The 22,947-nt window shown below is 57.8% G+C and overlaps 7 protein-coding genes across 7 annotated transcripts; all 7 read left to right on the top strand.

Moving 5' to 3' along the window:
- Positions 1–620: 620 nt before the first annotated feature.
- On the top strand, positions 621–929 carry LBRM_27_2490 (conserved hypothetical protein; the record flags this gene model as incomplete). The annotated part of the gene is made up of 1 exon (XM_001565952.1): positions 621–929. One exon carries the CDS (start codon positions 621–623, stop codon positions 927–929), a length of 309 nt encoding a protein of 102 aa, XP_001566002.1.
- A 799-nt stretch (positions 930–1,728) lies between these two features.
- On the top strand, positions 1,729–3,810 carry LBRM_27_2480 (transcription elongation regulator-like protein; the record flags this gene model as incomplete). The annotated part of the gene is made up of 1 exon (XM_001565951.1): positions 1,729–3,810. One exon carries the CDS (start codon positions 1,729–1,731, stop codon positions 3,808–3,810), a length of 2,082 nt encoding a protein of 693 aa, XP_001566001.1.
- Positions 3,811–5,304: 1,494 nt separating this feature from the next.
- On the top strand, positions 5,305–7,464 carry LBRM_27_2470 (putative acyl-CoA oxidase; the record flags this gene model as incomplete). Its single annotated transcript, XM_001565950.1, has 1 exon — positions 5,305–7,464. The coding sequence occupies one exon, from the start codon at positions 5,305–5,307 to the stop codon at positions 7,462–7,464; it is 2,160 nt and encodes a 719-aa protein (XP_001566000.1).
- Positions 7,465–10,777: 3,313 nt separating this feature from the next.
- LBRM_27_2460 (conserved hypothetical protein) lies at positions 10,778–11,170 on the top strand (the record flags this gene model as incomplete). The annotated part of the gene is made up of 1 exon (XM_001565949.1): positions 10,778–11,170. One exon carries the CDS (start codon positions 10,778–10,780, stop codon positions 11,168–11,170), a length of 393 nt encoding a protein of 130 aa, XP_001565999.1.
- Positions 11,171–12,819: 1,649 nt separating this feature from the next.
- LBRM_27_2450 (conserved hypothetical protein) lies at positions 12,820–14,829 on the top strand (the record flags this gene model as incomplete). The annotated part of the gene is made up of 1 exon (XM_001565948.1): positions 12,820–14,829. One exon carries the CDS (start codon positions 12,820–12,822, stop codon positions 14,827–14,829), a length of 2,010 nt encoding a protein of 669 aa, XP_001565998.1.
- A 1,964-nt stretch (positions 14,830–16,793) lies between these two features.
- Positions 16,794–20,228, top strand: LBRM_27_2440 (conserved hypothetical protein; the record flags this gene model as incomplete). Its single annotated transcript, XM_001565947.2, has 1 exon — positions 16,794–20,228. The coding sequence occupies one exon, from the start codon at positions 16,794–16,796 to the stop codon at positions 20,226–20,228; it is 3,435 nt and encodes a 1,144-aa protein (XP_001565997.2).
- A 1,027-nt stretch (positions 20,229–21,255) lies between these two features.
- On the top strand, positions 21,256–21,996 carry LBRM_27_2430 (conserved hypothetical protein; the record flags this gene model as incomplete). The annotated part of the gene is made up of 1 exon (XM_001565946.1): positions 21,256–21,996. The coding sequence occupies one exon, from the start codon at positions 21,256–21,258 to the stop codon at positions 21,994–21,996; it is 741 nt and encodes a 246-aa protein (XP_001565996.1).
- Between the last annotated feature and the right edge of the window lie 951 nt (positions 21,997–22,947).

The raw sequence follows: 22,947 nt of genomic DNA, 5'->3' as shown, positions 1-22,947 counted from the left end.
TGTTCCTTTCAATTTCATTGACGTCTCTGGCGGCGCGTTCGAGTTAGCATCTCTTCTGTGCCCGTAGACATCATATCTGCGACGGCGCGCACGGGTGAATCGTGGATATGTCACCCCCGCTGCCGACGCAGCTTTCCGCATGTGTGGCGTGCCCCACCGCTCTCTCTCCGACAACTCTTTCCTTTGCTCCCTTCTTTTTATCGGTTTATACTGGCTCTCTTTCTTTTTTGTAGTGGCAGAGTCGCACAGTGGCGCTCGCGTTTTCTCGGCGGGGGTGCTGCTACTGTTTTACAAGCACCTGTTGAAAACCAAACGCTTGCCCCTGAATTCATACTCCTATCACCTCTTCCCTTGCGGAAGGACGAGAGTGGGCGCTGTGAATGCCGCCCAAACGAAAAGAAGAACAAGGCGAGGTGCCAGCAGACACGTTTCGCTATCCAGACGGGAGTGTTTATGAGGGCAAGTACGGTGTCAAGCAGGACGCTAACGCGGAGGCGGTATCTGCGGGGTCTGCGACCTCATCCCCTTCCTCAGCAGCGAGGAGGCCCGGTGCCGCCGGTGGCACCACTGTGGCGGCAGCACCCGCATCTTCGCCTGGGCCTGCGACGCTGAACGCATACATGCACGGCTTTGGCATCCTCGACGATTCGTCCTCTGCCCGTTACGAAGGAGAGTGGCGCAATGGCCTGATGGAGGGGGTCGGGGCTCTATCTCTTCCTAGCGGTGGCCGCTACACGGGGGAGTTTGCACGCAGCGAGTTTCATGGGTCAGGGCGCTACATGTGGGCAGATGGCTCGTATTATGAAGGGGAGTGGTGCCGCAACCAGATGCATGGGCTTGGCGTCTATGTGGACTGTACGGGCAAGCGATGGCACGGAAGTTTCACCAACGGTAACGCAGCGCAGCTTGTCGCAAAAGTGGAGCTGTGAAGGGCACCGTTGCCGTTACCTCTTGTTCAGTATCACGTCCCCTCCTCGTTTTCTGTTTCGCCATGGTAGGGGCGTCTCTTTCCCATGAGACGATATGTACATAGAAGCAGAGACGGGCCGCTTTCTGCCCCTTGTATGAGTGACACTGACGCACGTTCTCCTCGCGTACCCCATCCGCTTTTTTCATTCGAAACAGGAAGTGGGGTCGCACGAGACCCTTCTTGAGCTGAGACTGAATGGCAAAAACAGCAACAGAAGAAGGAAAGACGAACCAAGTCGGCGAGGAACTCAAACGTGGTACGCATATCAATCATCTTGGAGTTGCTCACTTAGTGCGCTACATCTATCGCGGTTCACTTCAGTTGCCGCTTGAAAGAAAGGCACAAACAACAACACGAGCACTGGATGGGCGCAGTCTTGGTGGGGTACAGATGATGCATGTATGTGCGTGTGCGGGCGATTCTTCCATCGTATCTGTTTCCGTCGATGCTTCTCACCCCATCTTCCTTTCTTTTCACCCCTCTCTTTTTTCTTTTTTCTCCCTTTCCTAGCATCACCTCCTGGCGCTGTGTTCTGCTTCTTTCAGTGTGTATGTGCTTTGTCCTTAAATAGGACATACGAGAAGGACGGTAACTGGGTAAGCGCACCGACTCTGGGGCCTCTCTCTATCTCCTTTGCCCACTTCCGGAGGAGCGGATCTCCTCTTTTCTTGCAGACAACACACGTACACACGCTCAGACGTTTGTCTTCATACAGAGAGGGCAACCGCAGGGTTATACACACAGTTGTCGCTGGTAGCATGGCAGAGGAGGTGAACTATGACGAACTGGCGGACTTGCTAGGGTCGAATGGGGGTTTTATGAGTGAGGCCGCCGACGGCGTGGTGGGCAAACATGAGAGGGATAGGCTGAGGAAGCACAAAAAGCACAGGAGAGACAAAAAGCGGTCACGTGAGGAGGATAATGCCGGGTCTTCCGATGATAAGCGCGTTAGGTCCAAGTACGTCCTGGATGCCGCAGAGAGCGGCGACTCCAATGACGAGGACGAGTTGTCTGATGCAGACCTCGTCGATGATGACGAGGAGGTTGAGGACGTCAACTACGATGATCGTCCGAAGCGCTACATGTTCCACGAAGGCGACGACAAGAAAAGCGTGGATGAAATGGCTCGCTACTACGAGGAGGTTGATCGACACTACCACCGGCACGGAGACAATGAAGATGCACTGCTGACACGCAGCGACCTGTCCTCACGTCGCCTCGCCTCACAGTTTCTGCCACGCGAGGACGACCCGAAGGTATTCGCTGTCAAGTGCCGCCCTCGGATGTCACGCATGCTAGTGACGCGTATTGTGAACAAATGCTACGCCTACCGTGTTGGGCGCAACTACGAGCACAAGAAGGTCGACCTCGGCATCATCTCCGTCTTCGCGCTGGATCACGTGAAAGAGTACATCTATGTCGAGGCGAGTCGCAAGCGCTTCGTGGAGAACGTGCTCAACGGTCTCGATGGCGTCTTCCGCTTCAACATCGCCGTGGTGGACCCCAAGGAGCTTCTACAGACAATGGAGACGCGTCCGTCCACGCAGAAGGTGCGTGTTGGCGACTACGTGCGCCTGCGCCAGCGCTTTTATCGTGGTGACCTTGCTCAGGTGACGGCGCTGCACCCGGACGGGGTTCATATCACGTGCAAGGTGGTTCCCCGCGAGGACTTTGTACAGAAGCCATTCAATAAGGCGACGAAGCGACTTGAGCCTCGCTTCTTCACACCGCGGCAGGCGGTGGATGTTCGAGAGATGGAGAACTCATACGTGTGGGGTGATCTGCATTTTGACCGGGAGGGCTATCTCCTCAAGACTGTTTCGACTCGCATGGTGGTGTCGGGAGCGCAGCTAGAGCAGCCCAGTATCGAGGAGCTCGCCAGGTTCTACAACGATCAGCGCGAAAAGGTGGAGCGGGCCCTCAGGGCAGCGGAGGCGGCTGCGCAGGTTCCACCCATTAGCATTGGTGACTCCGTTCGTGTGACGACAGGACAGCTGCGCAACACTATTGGAGTGGTGGAAAACGTGTTCACCAATACGAACACGGCCGTACTCACTTGCACAGTGCCTGGCCGCGTGCAGCCCATCAAGGTGCAGGTAGAGCTTAGCGCGTGCACAAAGCACTTCTCTGAAGGCGCGCACGTCGTAGTGGAGCGTGGTGAGCACGCTGGTGAGTCCGGTACCGTGGTCAAGTCCTGGGGCAGCATCGTGTTGTTGTTCCCGGACCGCGCCGCCGTTGGGGCGGAACTCAAGGTCGAGGCGAACGACTGCCACCAGAGCAAGCTGGGAAGCGTATCTGTTCACTCGAAGGGAGTGTGGCAGGTGTTTGATCTCGTCTCCATTACGGAGCCAAACTGTGTTGGCTGCATCGTGCGCCTGAACCGCAGCGATGTGGATGTGCTGACGGAGAACAACGACGTGCGCACGTTGTCGTACGCGCAGGTGAACGCGGTGGGGCGTGACACACGCCAGACGACGGACTGCCGCGAAAACACGCTTTCTCGAGGCGCGGAGGTGCACATCCAGAAGCACCCCTGGACACCGATTGGCCTGGAGGGGCAAACGGGCCGCATCGAGCACATCTTTCACCGGACCATCTTTGTGCGCTGTCGCGCATCGCCCCTTCATGCGAACATAGTGGCATTGAAGGCAGAGTGCGTGCTCCTCATCGGCGGCCGCAAGACGACTCGCCGCACTGCACCGGCGCAGGAGGTGGCGACGGGAATGAGCGCAGACCAATACGCCGCGGCTGCCGTTCGCCTCTCTGCTGGGCAGAGCCGCGACTCGGAGCTATGGGATGAGAGCTCGATGATGGACGTCAATGCATCCGCGATGGCCTAGGCGGTCCTTACGCGAGCAAGCAGGGGAGAGAATAGGGGTTTCTTCACCACTGCGTGTGCATCGCATGGTAGTCTGTCTCTTGTGGTGTGGTGCCCTCTACAGCATCAGAGTCTGCGCATGCTCTCATGAGTCGTCGTCTTGTCTGTGAAACGGGACGTACTGGGATGACGTTAAGTGCTGCCGCCTCTTCTACGTGTGTCTGCGCGCGCAAACTAGGACTCTCATGCGCACAGTCGTGTGTAAGTGGCGGAAGATGTGGAAGGGCTTGTGCACACCAGAGCACGCAAGCAGTTGATGGGCAAGTTTTTTTATGTGTCTGTGTGGGGGGGGGGGAGGGGGACAAGGAAGTGTGCGCAGGCTCCTCAGATGGCATTGGCTTCCTCTCTATCCATTTTTTTTTGTATTTGACGGATACTCGTGCATGCATGTGCGCGTGTGTGTCTGTGACTCTCTTTGTGTACTCCCCGTGGCACAGAGGAAGAGGCAGGAGAGGCGTCGAGCTCGCTCTTTTCTGTTCCCATTTTTGGCGGCGTGGATCCATTTTCTTGTTTGGCGTATGTGTGTGTGAGGCCGTTTCGTATGCGTATGCGTATCCTGTGCTCAGACTTCTCCCTCTTTTTTTTTCACTCTTGGGGCACATCTTACTTCCCCGTGGGGGCAGCGGTTGTATGTGTACTTGGCCGTAACAGCCAAGCAAGGGGAAAAGAAGAAAAGGGAATGGGTGTTACTGTTATAGGAAAAGAGGAGAGGCGTGCATACAGCGCAGCTGTCCCCGTGGTTGCAAGCGATGTGCCTCACCCTGGCGAGCGCCACTTTCTCAGTGTGCTGTTTTCGTTTGTGGGCGTGCCGCGCGACAGGGAGACGGTTTTGGAACTTGTCGCACTGTCCCAACACACCACATCTGTTTCACGAACCGAAAAAAAAACAGTGAGACGCTTAAGTGCTTCGGCGTAAACCCACGCAAACGCACGGCCACTGGGAGGGAGGAGGCCATCGTGCGTGACGACGTGTGTTGAGCCTGGCTTCTCTCTGACACCGGCGCGCCTTTCCATTGCCGAGTCCCTTCATTCTACTTCCGCCTACTCTTACCCCGCCTCGCGCCTTCTCTTTGCTTCCTTCCTTAATAGACCAACAGCTTTCTCAAGCCACATACACACACTTCGGAAGAAAGAAGGGAAAGGGCTTTACTTCTCTCTCTCTTTCTCTGCTGATACCGTTTGTGTTCTCTCTCTGTCATCAAAGGTGGGCTGGGGGTGAAAAGGCAAACGAGAGGCGCGTCTTTGACTGCCACTCTCTGTCGGTCCTCTGCCCCCTGGCCACGTGCGATCACACACACACACAGAGTGTTGGAAAACGATGCGCCACACACGAAGCCCCGGTGCGGGGCTGCCCGTGATGGTTGCCAGTGCTTCCCCAGTAGTGTTGTCGTCGAGGTGGTTGTCAAGGCGGGTTCCCCTCATGCACTCTTGCTCCGTCTTTTTCCAATTCGCTAGTATGCCGACGAGGTTGTCGGTTCCTCTCACTCCTCGCCGTCACTTTGCGCGATGCACGGAGCCGCGTCTGTTTGAGGTGAACCCAACTCGCGAGAGCTACGTGATCGAGGCTGCCTTTGAGTGGCCTACCTTTCGCTTTATCTGTGAAGGCGTTGACATCGATTTCAATGAGGACGTACGCGAGGCGCTGGCAGAGGTGCTTCCCCCTTCCCCGTCGAACTTCACCCAGCGGGAGGAAGGCGCAGCACTGCAGCTACCCCAGGTACTTCAGGCATTTCGGTCGCTGTGCCGGCGGCAACTTGTCTCGTTCGCGCAGGTCTGCTCCACACCGCGACGGCTGGCATCTTACTATGAGACTCTCGCCGGGGTCAGCCCGGTGCTCGCGGTACTGGCGGCGGAGCACTACACCTTCGCCGGGATAGTGGCGACACACGCGAAGAAGAGTGTGCGGGATGCCGTGCTCGCGGGCGTCGACAGTGGTGCGACTATCGGGTGCATCGCTGAGCAAGAGCTCGTCGCGGAGGGCCCTCCGCTGAACACGGAGGCGCGGTATGACATCCACGAGCGGTGCTTTGTGCTTCGTGGCACAGGCAAGTTCGGTGTGGTGGCAGCGACCTGCGCTCAGTGGGCCGTGGTGAGCGCCACCCTCACCCTCAACAAGAAGGAGCACAACGGCACACACCTCTTTTTGGTCCATCTTCGAGAGGGTGATGTCCTTGGTGCGCCAGGGCAGCTTCGTCAGGGCGTATCGGTGCGCCCTATCACGGGCGAGAATATCGTCATGGCTGGCTGTGGCGTGGCCGTGCTACACTTCGAGGACGTGCGAATCCCGAGCGATCACTTGCTCGACCCGTACTGTATCACAAGCGAGTCAAAAATAGGGTACGTGGCTGGACAAGAGGGTCACGAACCGGCAACAGAGGTACTACGCACCCGCCGCCGGATCGCCACCGGCGCCATTTATATTGGTGCGACGAAGAAGTTCCTCACCGACGTGGTGGCCTACACCGCCGACAAGTACGTAGTGGGACCTGACTATCACCGTAACTACCCCTTTCTGGGCCTTCAGCACATTCAGTCGCCGCTTGTGAGTATGGTGGCCAAGTCGTATGTGTACCTGGCTGCGTGGCAGCGGCTCCTGCCAGTCTTCACGGACCCTTCCGGGCTGCCGTCGTATGAAGACCACATGCGCCTCGTCGGCACGGTTCACTTCCTACAGGAGAACCTGCTCGACTTACAAACGTTCGCCGACAAGACCATGGGCCTGCACGCTTCTTTCACCAGCACAGGCAAGGACGCTGCTGTAACTCTTGTTCATCTCCGGCAAGAAGGCCTGGACACCTCCGCCTTGATACGCGAGGTCGCCTTTCAGTCGATCACCAAGAACATCGGCACCACACACTGGGGGTGGTGGTTGACCAGTTTGTTGCAGTCGGTGTTTCCCGCGCTCGATCGCTTTTTGAAGAACCCACTGTACTCGCCTCGCATTGCCGATCTCGGACGCCATCTGATCTTTTTCAGCCACAAGCACTACAGTCTCAAAAAGCGTCTTCGGCAGTCACGCGAACTAGAGCGGCGAAAAGGCGGCAGCGAGCACCAGTGGTACGACTGGGCGATGTTCCGCCACCGCACTGTCGTGCACTGCGGTGAGGCGTTCATGGAGGCGTACTACCTTGATGTGATGATGAAAGAGACTGAGAAGTGCAGTGACCCGCGTGGACGCAAGATCCTGCGCGACATTGGCTGGATCTACGCCTTGACGCGACAGATGGACCGGTTGGACTTTTTGCTCTCGTCGAAGATGCTGAGCTCCGGCAAGGCAGAGACGCTCGCAAGCCATCTTGACAATATTGTGACAGTACTCGCGCCACAATGCGTGCATCTCGTGGAGGCAATGCAGGTGCCAGAGGTCGCTCGTGCGCCGTGCCGCTCAGCCATGTACATGGAGACTTACTGGACAATCCCAGGCACGAACACACACATTGAGCGTGGGGATCGACTCACCCTGCATAGCGCTGCAAACGCCTCATCATCCAAGGGCGGCCGCGGGGCGGAAAGTGCCAAGGCGGAGCAGGAGGCGATACGTGAGTCCACGGAGGAGTTTGACCTGTTTCACGGTCTCGCCGACGAGCCGTCGTACGCGCGCCGCAAGGCGCCGTAGTAGCGTGGCTGCGGCATTTGAGCTTCGATGAGCGCTTATTGCGTGTAGAGCATGGCCGTGTATCAAGCAGGTGCACTGGAGTGCATCGAGATCGCAACAACCATCACATGTCTGTGTGTATGCGCTTGAGATGCCTTAGGGTGAGGGAGGGGGAGTAGTGTTTCGTATTTTCCTTGCCTTTCCACCATTGCCTCTACGTCTGTCGCGCATATGCACTGCTTGAGAAAAGGGATGAGGCGTTTGGGTCCTTCGTTCTGGGAAGCACATGTCGCTGTTGTCTGGTCCGTGTGGTTGGCGCGACGTTATCACAGAGGCTTGAGGAACAAAAGAACCAAGAGAAGGAAGATACGACTCGGCGCGCAGTTAAAGGCACGCAGATGACATCAGACACGAGAGAGCGATCAAGAAAGATCGCTCTTTTTTTCTTGCTCGGCTGTGTTTCTCCTGCCAGGGCGTTACATGACATGCAGGCTCTCGTCCCAGCGGGGTTGAGGTAGCTCGTGTCGGTAGGCGGTAAGTGGCGATCAGATGAGGCTGGCATGGATCGCCTGATGAGTTGATGTGCACGATAGTGGCACATGCGTTCCTCTTCTTTACAGTTTGTCTGCTCTCCCCAACGTACCCATCCCTCCTTTGTTTCTTTTCATCTACTTACTCTCCCTTGCGTGCGACTCACCGTTACGATATGCGCCGAGGAACGAAATCCGAAACGCAAACAAACAACAACCGGCGTGCGTCTTCGTCGTTGTTACCCACTTTTTTCACCCCACACTCTGACTCCGAGACCAGGGTATGATTTCTGCATCTTCATCGGTGGGCACACACGCGTGAGTTTGCCCCGACAACACGGAAGGAAAAAGAGCGAGCGATGGATAAGGTTGGAGTTGCTAATAAAGCCAGGACGAGAGCGTGGCTTTCTTTTCCTTTCCTCTTCCTCTCCAGTCTCTCTTTCCATTAAAGCACATTTGGCTCGTTCTTTCATCCGCATACCAGTCACGCTTTTTCGAGTTGCTCAGCACGGCATCTCCACACAGTACAACGTACACAGGACATTATTCCCACCACTACTTCTCCCTCACACACATTGTGGCGCTCTCTTTCTTCCTGTCTCCCTCATAGGCTTTTTGGCACTCTCGATTCTTTCTCTTCGCCTTGTCTGTTGTGTGTTTCACCTCTCCGGGTGGACGTCATACTCGTTTCTTAGCTATTGTTGTCCCTGATGACGGGAGACACCTCAGCGCGCGGTATCAGAGTGCAGTACGCGTTCTCTCTCTCTCTCTCTCTCTCTGTGTGTGGAAGGCAATCACTTTCCATTCTTCCCAATGCCAAACCACTTCTGGTGGTGGCAGAGTCAAGTCCCCACGAGGTAACGTAGTCAGAGTGAAGGGATCTCGCTACTGATGTCTGCGGTCAGATCCTAGGTGGCGTTGCGTCGGAGCGCCTTGCGATCGTGAACAGACTTGTACCACCCATGTGATGCGCAGAATGTCAGCGTGACTCGAACGCATCCTACCCCGGCCCTCGCTGAACACTGGTGTGGGGGAGCCTGCGCTACCCCAAGGGAAGCGGGCCGGGCGGCGACCCGCGAGGCGAGTGATGGACAGAGTCCAAGGCTGAGGCCATGCTTGGGTAGCTGAGTGGGCATTGCCGTAACGCGTACCCATGGCTGCTTTGGACTATGCGATGGGCGTGGGACAGGGCGGGTAGGATGGGAGTTGACCTCAAGTTCTACGGCAGGAATGGACACGTTGAAAACAACAATTAACTGTCGCGGCCACTTCTTCGTTGAAGGCGCTGCCACTTTGCGCGTGCGCGTCTGAGGTCTCCCCGCTCCTCCTTTTTGCTTGTTCTCCACCAGCGTCTTGTATTCACCTGCACCTCTGCCACCTCTCTTCCTCATCGACTCCACCTTTCGTAGATCTTGGTTCCCTATGCTTGCTTGCTTGTGTGGGCATTTCCGCACAATCAGGCACTCTGCACTGCCTTGTTCTAATTCATCGATAATTACTTGCACGTTAGATTTAGCGAAGAGAGACTCACACAGGCTCTTCTTTTACACATAGACAAGAAGCAGGGGCGGGGCCGCAGTGGCGTGTAGTGGAGAATGGACAGCTTGCACGAGGCGCACCTGGCCCGCATTTTAGAGGCACGGCGGCGCCGTGGCGTTCTAGGCCCATTCTGTGACCTAGTAGCGGCCCCGCCGCGCGAGTACGCCAACGCCATGATATCGCCGACGCCGCCGCCGCCTACATCACCTCTCAAGCGCCGCGGTTCTTCTATGGGCACGCAGACGGCGTGTAACCTGAAGATGTCGACAGCGGCGCAGACGGCGCCTACTCTGACGTCGCCAAACCCAAAGGCAACGCTAGATGGAGGGTTGCGCTTCAGGTCTCCCGGTCGTGTTCCATCACTAGCCTACAGCACCCCGAGTTCGGCTTCGCGGCGACGCATAGATCCATGGCGATCGCCAGCCTCTGCCTCATCACCGTCAGCTTGGTTGTCTGGAGCGGAGGAGCGCGCGCGCTCCATCGAATCTCTTATACCGCCACTCTACATTCCGCGGTCGCGCTTTGTTCCTCGGAAGCCTCTGTGGCCTGAACGGTCACCAAGCATAGGTCCATTGGGTGGGTGGGACTCTTTTCCACACTCGAGCCCGCTCGAGGTGGCTCCGACGGGCATGAATACATGGCGTAACCGCAGCTGCCCAAACATGTGCACTTTACCCATGACTGGGAATCAGCGGGACACAAGCCATCTCTCACGGTGGGGCGACGGGGCAACCACGGCGCCACTCATGGCGTGGCCCTCTGGCAAATCTGGAGGCAGTGGCGACAATCATCACACACTCTCTCGTCACCGGTCGCGGGAGCATCGCCGAGGTGGCACTCGGCCGTGCGACGAGGACTACGACGGCAGCAAAGGCAGGGGCGTAGATTTCCCACCTGAGCGGCACGGGCACTCTGGCGTTCGAGCATCGTCACCCCGCGACGCCAGCTGCCAGCGGCGAGAGAATTCACGACAACGCAGAGGGGCAGGCCTGGATGAGGATGGCGGGGTCAACAGAGAGCGACGCTCTGGTCGTCGGGGACGCTATCACGCACGACAGCGCGGAGAGGTTTACGCACCACCTGTGGTCTGCATGGGGTCTGCGGCCAGGGCGGCACCGCCGTCACCCTCCTCGCGAGAAGGCAGCTCACGACGGTCTCGCTCAGCATCCATTGCGCTACTGCCGCAGCGCTCGCTGCGACTGTCCCAGGGGGCTGCGCAGGTGGAGCGCAAGTTCTCCCTCGGTCTTCCTGACGTCCGCTCTACGATGGACCTGCGCACGAGCGTCGAGACACTGCGCGCTGGCGATTGGTTCTACAAGTGGACAGCGAAGGGTGACTCAGTACACCGGCGGTGGGTCTGGATCGACACGAAAGACTACTTGCTCGTGTGGAGCAATTACGAGACCTACAGCCCCCACTTTTGTGGCAATGTGCGCCTAGACCACATCTGCCAAGTCACCTCACACGACCTGTCCAGCATGGACGAGAACGGGCTCCCTAAGACGTACTATGTGTTGCTCATCAAGACGAGGAAGCGTGTGCTGCAGTTGGCGACGGAGCTAAAATACAAGTGTGATGCGTGGTTCGAGGCCTTGAATAATGTGATGAGGTTCATCCACCGTAATGACATGACGAAGGGTGCCCTGATCCCTGACTGACTCGGGTATGTGCGCCTGAGCTGTTTTTTTTTATATATTTGCGTCTTTTCTGGGCTGTGGTGAGTATGTGTATGCGTGCTTGTGGACGTGTGTGCTTGTGTGTGCGTGTGCGTGTCTACCTTTTGCTCACTGCAGCACTTTGTAGCTTTCTCTCTCTCTTTCTCCCTCCCCCTCCTTCTCCCCTCCCTCTCTGTACCACTACTACCGATCGTCGCGATGTCTCTCTCTCTTTTAGACTCTCCTCGTTCTTTTGTTCCGGCCGTCTTAGTGGCCCCACTTCGCAATTTTTCCTTTTTTCTGTTGTTGTTGGGTTCCCCTCTGCTCCGCGCGCGCGCTCTCTCTCAGGTAGGCCATCTGACGTCTTGATGGATGGAGACGGCCCACTGGCTTGTGCGCCTGTGGAGGAGGTGGAGGCTACGAGAGTGTAAGAATGAGGGAGGAGGTGTATGCGTGTGTCAGTAGCGCAGGTATGCCTCTCCTCTGTTGCTCCCTTCTTTCCACGCTGTGCTGCACACTGCAGAAGGAGGACCTTCGGCCCCATCTACGATGCACTGAAGAGCAAAGGGTAATGCAACACACACACACACACCTGGTTACTTCCCCCTCTCCCGATCTTTGCCATTCCTTCGGTGCTGAGGTGACTAAGCGGGAAAGAAACAGCTATCGTCATCTCTTGTGCGTCTAACTCACTGATACACCCATACGTGCACATCATGGTTCCTTCCTTCTTTCCTTTGCTAGCACAGAGAAACTCATTTCTACCCACCTTGCATCTCCTTTTTTGTTTTTCTGTCGTGGCTGCTTCCTTTTCTCCCCATATGCGACACCTGCAGAAGCGCACCCCACCCCAATTCAGCGGTTGATTACATCTGGAAGTTGTTCGTCGTCTCACACGCTGAGAGCCACAACTAGAGAGAGAACGGAAAAAGGAGGTAGCGAGTGAGAGAGCGAGGGTGTCGCCACAGTGGATCACTTGGATCGATGTATCTCTTTTCTCGCGCTCACTCCTCTCTTTCGTCCTCTTATTTGACACGCTCTCTTCTCTCCTTTTTCGGCAAGCGAGCACCTCAGTCTCTCTCCACACGCGCACGCATACACACACACACTCACATAGACACCTCTTTTTTCTTTCGTTTCCTAGCTGCTCTCGCGCTCTCTCTCTTCTCCTCCATATCCGTTAACGACTGAGGAGCGCTCGCCAGCGACAGAGAAGGGAAATAAAGGGCAGCACCTAGGAAGGTCAACTTAGATTCTCTTTAGAACACTTTGCGAGAACGCCGTCAGCGCATACTCCATCACATTCAACGAAAGAAAACAACGACAGATAATACACACCGTTTCCTCCCTCGTTCACACTGTCGCTCTTTCTTTCTCTCTGTGTTCACCAGCGTGTGTGAGAGAAGCGCAGACCTGCGTTGTGGACGCTTTGGTGGAAGTGAAAAACTCGAACTGCATACACACAGACGCACTTCTTCATACACACACACAGTGATCAATACAAAATCACTGCTGGTAGGACTCGGGTGATGTTTGCTGTGCGCGATACGAACCACGCGCCCGTCGCGCCGGCCGTCAAGATCCCAACGCTCAGTTCCTCTAACAGTGGCGATGCTGCGACGAAGACGACTCCCTACTCGCCCTCTTCTAGCATGAAGCGTCGTGTCTCTGCTACTCGACTCCCCGGGGCGTTTGCCGCTCCTGCGGGTGCATCACCGTTACCAGCCACAGAGCTTTGCGTCTATGAATGCAGCACCGGGGCTGCTGCAGTGGTGGAGTCGCCGCAGTGGCGTGAGTGGGGGAAGAACAGCGGTTGCAGCGATGACAGCAAGTTGTACAATGAGCTGTCTCAGCTGGAGGAGACGATGCAAAAGAAGAGCGGGACTCTGCAAGCGACCCTTGGCGATGCGCTTCCCAAGTCACCATCGGTGATTGGACCGGGTGCTCTCCAAACCAGCCCGCCCACTGGTGAGTTGCTTCTACAGAAGGAGGAGTTTCTGGCGCAGCTCGTGCAACGTGTGCGCGCGAGTTGCGCAAGTGTACCACGGGAGCATAGCGCCAGCACATCGGACTCAGAGCAAGACACGGGGCTGCGTACGGAGAGTCATCGGGTATCTTCACCACTGCCTCGGCGGCCCTCGCCTTCTGGCGTCAAATTTGCCGAAAGCACACGAGTCCGCTCAAGTGATGCAGGCCAGCGATCGATGGGTCGATCGCGGTCGCGCAGCCCGTCGCCTATATCAGCCTCCTCTATGGTAAAGAGATTGACTCAGCCAGCTGCGACTGAGCCGGTACAAGCCCAAACTGCCTCTCTTGTTGGCCGAGGGGTTCAAGCAGCTGGATCTCCAATGTATCAGCGCTCCAGCCCCACTTCGCCGGATCCTCGACCACCGTCTACCGACTTGTACGCGACGGGAGGAGCACTGCGGAGCAGCCTGCAGTACAGCCGCTGCTCTGGCGTATCGCGTGGTCGGCGATCCCTCAGTGCGGAGCGGCCCGACAACAGCGACGCCCGCGTGCCATTGGCTTCCCCAATACAAGAAGCAGACGAGAAAGAGTTGGACAGTTTCTGGAGTCGTGCGACAGCGGCGTGGACTGGGGTGCCCGGCGTGGGAAGGCAGAGGAGCCTCAGTGGCATCCGTTCAGAGTCCGTGCACCACCAATCCACACACCCACAATGGAATCCGCATCCAATACAGGCGGCGCGGCCGGCGTGGAATCAGCGGCAGCCGCAGAGGAAGCAGCGACCTGTGGTGAGCGTGCCAGGATCGCAGCCGCCGTCGTCGGGACGCCGGTGTGCATCGCGCAGCTCCGAGACGCCCATCAACGCGCAGGGGTTGCGCGGCGCCAGGTCGGAGGAAAAAGATGCGAGAGGGGCTTCTCATCGCAGCGCCGAGCGTTCCCTGAGGCGTACCGCCTCCATATCATTGCACCTAAAGCAAGAGCAACCGACAGCGCCGCGTCACACTACTGGGCAATCACCACGGGCAGCAGTTACCTCCCCCTTGTCTCCGCCATCTGCGCGGGCGCTGTTTCAGAGCCACAACGCACATAGCGTAGCGCAGACTACGTCTCCCCTGGAACAGGAGCGAGAGACGTCTCTACAGAGCCGGTGCGACGCGGCGCTCGCACGGGCGACCCAGGCAGAGCGGCAGTGCAGCATTCTTTCTCACGCACTGGAGCAGCTGCTCGTCGATCACGCGGCCGAGAAGACGGCATGGGCGGTGCGGCACGCAGCGCTCGAGCAGAGGGTGACCTCAATCGCGGAGTGGATTAGCGGTATCGATGCTGAGGCGAACTTGAACACAGCGTCCCAAGAGGCAACAGGCACACCAGCGCCAGAGACAGCGATCTCGGACACAACCACATCACAGGTGTCTACCGAGCAAAGCGAGGCGGGTGATACGGCCTGCCCCACTGTCACCGCTGTGGCGAAGGGCACCACTTGGGAGGAGGATGTGGACATTGCTGACATCACCAACAACAGTGGCTCTCACAGTGCGGACGGCAGTCCCCTTCCGTGTGCCCCTGGGGCAACACCCACGCCGGCCCGTTGCAACAGCGCCAACACCGACGGAGGGAACGCCTCCGCGTGTCAGGTGCGCCTACCGCCATCGCCGCCGCTAATCCTCCACATGCACGCTGCCGCCGCCACCCAGTAACGATATGATTGACGGTGCGATCGGACTACACATTTCTCTCTCCTTTGTCTCGTATGACCCCAGGGAGGGCTCCAAAGAGGGGGAGGGAGAGGAAGGAACGCGTATTGGTGTGGCTGTCTCTCTCTCTCTCTCTCTCTATGTGGGGGAGCAACATCTACGCAAGGTGAAGTCGTTGTTTGTCTAAGTCGTTTTGGCGACCGAAGGTGACTCACAACGCGCACCTCGACATCACCACCTACACAATTTCAACTTGCTTAGACGTCTCTCAAACGTGTAATATACCCACGCCTTCACACACAGGCACGTCTGGAAGCGTGCGATTCTTTTTCGCTTTTGCTCTTCCTTCCGTTTCCGTCCACACGATGACGCCCCCCCCCCCCCCTCTCTCTCTCTCTCTCTCCCTCCGTGTATGTGAAAGATGGCGTGCCGGGCGGCCACCATGACAGCCTCCGCGCGCCCTCTATTCAACGTCCTTCTCGAGGCTCTCCTCCTCCCTTTTGCTTCTCCCGTCCCCCCCCCTCCTTATCCCGTTCTAGAATAGAAATGATGCACGCACGGGAACCGACGTTGATGGTGCGATTTTTCTTTCGGTTTGTCTTCGCAGTTTTAGAGTGTTGCGCTGACATTTCTGTCACACCGTGCTCTTCTTGTCTTCTCTCCTCTTGTGGATCTGCCTCATTCTACTCTTTTATTCTCTCTTTCCCTGCTTGTGAGGTGTTGTGATTGCGAGTGCTGTGGGCCAAGCAACTGCCACGCAAGTAATGGCGTTCCAACTATGTAGCGTACGCATGACACACGGCCTGGGACGCATCTCTTACGTTCTTGTCCACCTATAAAAAGTTGAAATAAGGGAGGAGCGAGAGAGGGAGAGAGGTGTAGTGGCGGTGATGAAAAGCAGAATGGCGAAGGGAGCAGGGGAAAGGCGATGAGGGGAGAGAGCGCGGACGAGGCAACTCCTGTGCGCACATTACGCATGGATCGAAGGTGGTCCACCCACTTCCCCTGTATCCTTCGCTGGAGGAAGAAGGGGCTTTTCTTCTTCACTTCCACGGGCTTTGTCAGTATGTCTGTGCGTGTCGTACGCCTTCGCCTTGGCCATGGCTCTCCTTTGACTCGTCTGTCTTTGCTCAGCATCGTTCCTATTAGGAGCACTAACCAACAGACGAGCTCTCGCCGGTGTGTGCAGGGGACGGAGGTGGTGGTGGTGGGGCGGAGCACATCAATTTCACAAGCTCACCTACCCCAAAGCAATCTTAAACACTTGCGAGTGCGTGTGTGACTGTCGGCTCTTCGTCATACATAGATGGTTCGTTTCCCCTCATACACACCTTGCGCGGCACACATGTTGTCTGGTGTTGTTCTCCTCCTCTTTTTCTCTGTGCTCTTTCACAGCTGTGTCCCTCTGCTTTTCCGCTTCTTTTCTCCCTTTCCCGTGCTGGTGCCAAGCACATACCCTTCACGAAAGGAGAGAGAGAGGGGGGGGGAGGAGGAAGTAGAAGCTCGGAGCAAACCTTGTCTTCCCACAAGACCCCTCCCCCCTCGAACGCACCGCCGTAGGGTTTCTCGCTAAGGGGACGGGCACAGCAGCGCACATGGTGAGACGCCCACAGATCCTCACGAACACATTGCTGCACACAGAAACTCCGCCTTTTACTGTGCGGTTTCGAGTACATTGAAGAAAAAAAGAGAAGACCCTCCTCTTCCACACACACACACACACACCCACACAGGGAATCAAGGATAGAGGGGGGCAGACAGAGTACGAGGGAGGTCACGCAAGGCCCCCTTCCCCCACTTTTCCTCCATTTGCTCGTCTCCTTAAAACTGCCACGCCAGCTTCCCCAGCTGCCTGCTACGCTCATCTACGGGGAGGCCGGATACCAATCAGATACACGTATTTCTTTGCCTTCAAACTTCTCAGTGACTAACGACAGGTAAGCGTCGAGGACACGCGCCAAGAGAGGATGACTGCAGGGGCGAGAGGTCAGCTCCAGACGAGGTCGCCGTCGGCCTCCCGTCTCGTCGATGTGGATGAGGCAGTGCGCATTCTTCACGCGGCGTGTCAGCATCGAACCAGTGCAGACGCCTTAGCGCCGCTCGTGCAGTCCGCTCAGCACTTGGCCTCGCACTGCACGCCGGCGTTGTTTTCCAGCGTACTGGAGGCCTGCGACGCCACAACGGCGGTGGAGGCTGCACCGAAGAAGCTGACGATGCTCAACACAGTGTGGAAGCTGCTTCTCACGATTGCTACGCAGGAAGGGGTGGAGCCGGCTTACTACAGCGCCGCCGTCTCGCGCATGGTCGAGCAGCTTCGCTGGGGCGTTCTGACGCATGACTGGAGCGATAGCAAGCGGATTCGTCTAGCCACATTCTTTGCATCACACGTCGTCTCCACGGTTCGAGCTCATCCTCAAATGCTGCTGCTGCGCACGCTGGAGGCGACAGCCGTGATTGGCCAACTCGTACGGCTGTACTTCGCCGTATGCGTGACGGTGGCGACGAGTGCACGGGACACAGAGGCAGTGGCGCTGCTTTACGATAACGTTGTAGTTCGCCTCCACGCCATCTTCGACTGTCTTGGTAACGCTGCCGCTGTTTCTATGACGAGTGCACACAGCAGCGAGCTGGACGCAAAGGCAGCATGTAGCGCTGATAAGGTGGGCAGGGACGGCGCTGCATCGTCGTCACTGTGTGGCGAGGCTGCTTCAGGATCTTCAGCTACCTTACCACCACAGCTACGTGGCGAGAGCCCGCCCAGCGTGATGGAGGAGTTGCTGACCCAGTGTGTGTCGACGGCAGTCGCGCGGGAGGTGGAGGAGGCGGCGGGTGGTGGGGTAACAGTGCGCATGGCGATTGCCACCGCCGCACTCAGCCTCTATCTGCATGTCGTGCGAGGCGCGCTCGAGGCGGCCTCACCGTCTGCCGCCGGCACCGGTGCAGGCTCGACGAGGCAGGAGGGTAACCCCAGCAAGCGAGACATAGAGGAGAATGAGGCAGCGGCTGTCGAGGTGACTGCCGCGCAGGCGTTAAGTTCACCAAGGCTGACCCCACTTCCGACGCTAGAGCTGATTATGGAGAGTTTGATTTGGTGGACGCAATGCACAACGGAGAAGGAGCAGGCGCACACCTCTACAACTCGAGCTTCTTTGCTACGAGTGGAAGTACACAAGTGGGCAGTTGCACTGCCACCGGATGTCTTCTGTTACTCTGAAACCTCAGACACGTCATCAGAAGCGCCTCCCGTGTCGCTGCGCGCGCTGTGGACGGACACGCTCGTCACAGTGTGGCAGCAGTGGCTTCGTAGCATGTGCGAGATATCCCGGCAGGGCGGTGAGGGCAGTTGCGCAGGTGCTGCAGGGTCCCTGCGCGCAAGTAAACCTTGCGGAGCGAAGTCCGTGGGGCCAGTGACGGAACTAGACACATCAATGGCCCGAAGCAGGGAAACTGCGCCAACTGCGATTGTCGCCAAGAGTACATGGTTTGCTTCTCTCCTGCTGTCATCTGTCGCCGGAACGCTTCACTCGTCTTCAGTTGCCTTGATGGTGCTGGAGGCGTGGGCAGAGCTCTTCCATCGAACGGAAGAGGCAGTGGCCGGCGTAGCATTCTCTATACCGTCTCCAGGTATATTGTCCACCGCCGACGATGCAGCGACAGTCGTGTATGCGCTGCTGCGGGTATTAGCCAATCTTCGCTGCGGGGCAGTTTCACTAGTTGAGAGTCTCTTGCGTTTGCAGCGACACCTTTCTCAGGATGGCCGATGCAGGGCTGGCTCAGCGCAACCGGCTGACTTCGGCAGTACACATGCGATGACTGCAATACCACTCCAATGGATCTGCTCAACGGTAGCGCTGCTGGCCTACGGAGAAGCAGTGTTAGAGGTACATTCCCCACGTGTCGCAGTGGCAACTCGAGTAGAGTGCGGAGGTGAGGTTGACCGTGCCACGGCTACGAGGGTGATTGTGCACTTGACGACGGTAATGCGGGCACACATTACTCCCCACCTTCGTGCGCGAAGGGTGAGCGGGATGGAAACCATCACCGAGTCGTCAGCAGTGACCGACGCCACGACGCAGATGCGTGAACTGCTCATGTCTGTGCAGCAGCCCGAGTCTGCCGCTTGGAGAAGGAGGTCCTCGGGGTCCGTAAAGCTTGCCCGACATACTCAGACTTCCCTGTTGGTCCTGGGTGTACCTCGTGCATGGAGCGCTCTTGCCGCTGCTGTGGCGCAGCACCGACCTACTGCCCCAGCAGATTCGGATGGGACAGACGCCGCGGAGTGTTGCGGGATGGAGCTGAAGGCACTACTGCTGTCTCTTTCGCCACTACTCGCCTCGCTGACGCATGCCCTGCAATCGCTAGGCTGTGAGCCGGGCCTGTCGGAGGCGAGCGAGGAGACGGAGATGCCATCTGGTCTACCTTACGCACATGTGGCACGCTGGGTGGCCGCGCGGCTACTAGACATGGTCGCCGTGGTGCCGCTGACAGACAGCTCTGAGGACGCAGTATTGCTTGCGTGTGTGCGTCGATGGACGGACCTTGCCTTTGGAAGCGGAGCTTGCGCTGCAAGCGAGGGCTCTGCGGCTGTGCGGGTCGATGACCCCATCGCCCTCGCAGACGCCGCTGTTTCACTGCTGCACGTAATGGAGGAGTGCACGACGCTGCCGCTGGAGAAGTTGCACCTGTCCGAGCATGCTACCCATTCGCTCATGAAGCTCCTACAGGGTGACGATGGAAGGATCTCAGGAGAGGTCGATAAAGTGGGGGGCGACGGCAGCAGTGATGGTCGCTGCCCTTCTTGGCCTGCACTGTGGCGCCGCGAGGCAGCGCAGTGGTGCGAGATGGAGAAAGAGCTTATGACCTGCCGTCGGCCTATGGAGGAGTGCGAGCAGGTGGAGGAGTTGGGGTGGGCACCAGCGCTGGCGAAGGAGCTTCGCGCAGCGACCCCTTACATGGACGTAACGGCACCGCCCTCGTCTGACGAGGAGCTGCGCCGAGGTCTCCTGTACTGCGAGGCCGTGTTGCGACACCTTAAAGAGCGCGATCTGATCTTGCTCGACGATGGAGAGAGCCAGAGCAAGCGCCGCAGGACCGAAGATGGCGATGACCCGCAGGCCGCAGCTGCAGCTGTCATGCAAAGCGTAGAACGCATTCAGGAGCTGAGTCACGCCTTGTTGGTGCGTACCCGCGGCGCATGCGGCACAGCCACTACCGAGGCCGCTGCTGCCATTGGTGCGGTCCCCTTTCCACCAACGCTTCCTGCCACGTCTCTCAAGGCGGCGGCATCACCAGGCGGCGCGGAAGAGACCGGCAGTGGCGCTCCCGTCTTCACGCTTACAGACACAGAGTTGGTCGAGAGGAGTTGTGTACCGTCGAATGCGCAGGTGATCGACGTGGAGTAGTGCTACGCGTTGTAGCGGAAGGGCGAAAGTGCGGAATGGCAAGGAAAAGAGTGAGGTGTGGTGTGTGGATAACGAAGGTAAGCGCCAAATTTACACGCTCCCGCCTCGCTCTCAACTTCGCTTGGTTTCTCTCACTCACAGCCCGAGGCACACGACAGCAGTAGCACCATGCCAGATGTGTGTGCGTCTTCTTCTTGCTGCCCATTTTTCTGTCTCCCGAGGGATGGGGGAGGAGGCTTGTTCCATGGCCTATTCTCACCTCAGCAACGAAACTGTAGGCCGAAGTATCGCAGGCACAGGTTGGCGTGTATGACGGCTGAGTGCCGCCTTATTTGTTTTTTGTTTGTTTGTTCGCTCCACCTTGATACTGGATCTCTGAGAGTCAGTAATGCAGGAGGGACCCGCCCCCTTTAAAAAGGGTGCACATGCACACAGTCAGAGACCAGGAAGATGATGTTGGCCTCTTCATTGGCGGACAACCGCGCCTCGATTACCCACTCCTTTTCTGCTTACTGTTTCATCTGCTGCTCTTCTTTCCTCGCCTGCTCCATTGACAGCACACATGCAATCCAGCTTTAAACGCCAGCGCAGCGGCAGCGGTAGCTTCGAGGGCCGCGGTGGTCGTGGGCGCGGTGGTGGCAATCGCGGCGGCGGGTTTCGTGATCGAGACCTCAGCGCAGCTGGGATATCTAGCAGCTCCAAATGGTCCGACAGGTATCGACCGCAAGTCGCGGACGAGTCCATTCCGCGGCCGCACCTGCTCGGCGAGCGCACACGTGAGGGTCGCGGTGGTTGTGGGGGAACTGGCGGTTTTGGGAGCCATTCCTTCTCCCCTTCGTCTCTCACCAACTCTCGCTCTTCGTCGTGGTCACATCGACGCGACACTCCTGGTGCTGCTGCTTCCTCGCCCCAGGGTGGTCGCCTCATGAGCAGAGCTTCTCGCAACACCAGCGGTAGCCGCACCGGTGCAGCCAAGCCGCGTGATATTGTCGTCATCCTAGAGAAGGCCGGAATTCTGCTGGGCAACATGGGTCTTGTAGACGCCTACGACCGGGCGGCGACGACCGAGATTGCGAACGAGTCTCTGAAAGATGTGCGGCCCGACATCGTTCATCAGTGTCTCCTCGCCCTCTTCGACTCCGACCTCGCCTACCAGCACCGACTGCGCGTGTACATTAGCCTCTTCGTGCGGCAAGGGAAGGTGATCGAGGTGTCGCCTGCGTTGCGGCCGCCACGTACGTATGCGCGTTTCCGCGGTCTCATGTCTGCCCTGCTTCGTGATGGGCGTATCTGCTCGACGGATGGGCAGGTGCTGATGCGGCTGATGCCAGGCTCTGTGGCTCCCATCATTCCCCATGGCGCAGATGTGGTGGGACTCACGAACAGCCTCTCTTCTCCGATCGTTACGGCGACGCAGCTGGCACAGCAGGCTGCCGCCGCACCGGTGGATGACTCTCTGCAGGGCGGTATCAAGCACGTGACGGCCTTCTACTGCATCTCGTGCACGGACGACTGCAACCTGGATGGTATCGACTACATCACCAAATCTGTGTGCCTCTCCGCATATCCGATGACAGCGCATGTGCAATGTGCACGAGTGTGTGAGGGGCACACACGTGTGGAGCCGGCTGACAGTCTCAGTAGTAGCACTGCGGCCATGGAGGTAGGCGGTGGGCAAGCGAAGACTGGGAGGAGCAGCACATCAGAGCCGTCGCGGAGAAGCGGCGAAATATTTCCAGTTCATCAGGCGGAGGATAACGAGCGGTGAGGCGGCCACTGCCGTCGGCAACATGGCCGAGAGAGCCTGAGCATCGCCTCCTTTGCTTTCTTCTCCCCCTCCCCACCCTTCCCCATGCCGCTTTTGTTGCCTGTGTAGCTACGGAGCCAGGGGCTGAGACGGTAGTTTCCTCAACTGTTGACGGATGGCTGGCGAGGCAGCGAAGGAGAGGCGGGCAGTGCCGCTGAGGGCTGTGCCCCTCACAACATAAACCGCATAAAGTTTCCTGTTGCCTGGTATGAGTGTGTTTGTGAGCCTGTAAGCGCGTGTGTGTGACTCCTGTGAGGTGCGCGCGCACGCAGGACCAATAACCGGATAACCTCTTCAAGCATAAAAGCAAACCCAAGATGCAGTGGGAGAAGGGAGACCACCAGTGGAGGAGGGGAGACGTACGCCCTGGTGTTCAGTGGAGCAGCTCTCATTTCAGTGTTACGACGTTGGGCTTCCCCATGATGTCACGCGCGTACAGACTGCCGGGCTTGTGTGGGTGTAGGCAATGGAGGGGAGAGGTAGATGGGGTTCAACCGGAGCGAAAGGAAGTGCAGGGCTGACGCCAAGCGGCCTTCAAGTCGTGTATGTGTGCGCGTGTGTGCCTCGCTTTCCCGCCTCCCCACTCTCTTTTCTTTCTGGGTTTCTCGCGCTCCTCTTCGTCACGTCTGGGCCTCTACCGCTCTTTCACAGATTCGCTCGCAGCCCCTGCGTTGCGTGTGTGCGTCCTCCATAGCCCCCTTTGTGTGTGTATGTGTCATGTACAGCTCATCCCTTTCACGCTCCCTTTTCTCTTCGCCATTTCAACGTGATACGCATTCACACCTGCCTGTGACAGAGTGCAGTTGCTGCTGAGCGAGCTGTGGTCGTGATCCGGCGTCGCATCTCCCCCTCTCCCTCTCCCTCTCCCTCTCCCCCCATACCTTAACAAACCACCTCCACTTCCTCAAAGGC

This window comes from Leishmania braziliensis, chromosome 27 (genome assembly GCF_000002845.2).
Source record: "Leishmania braziliensis MHOM/BR/75/M2904 complete genome, chromosome 27".
Lineage (NCBI taxonomy): Eukaryota > Euglenozoa > Kinetoplastea > Trypanosomatida > Trypanosomatidae > Leishmania > Leishmania braziliensis.
Note: the sequence above shows the minus strand (reverse complement) of the source record. Positions and strands in the feature narration are given on the sequence as shown.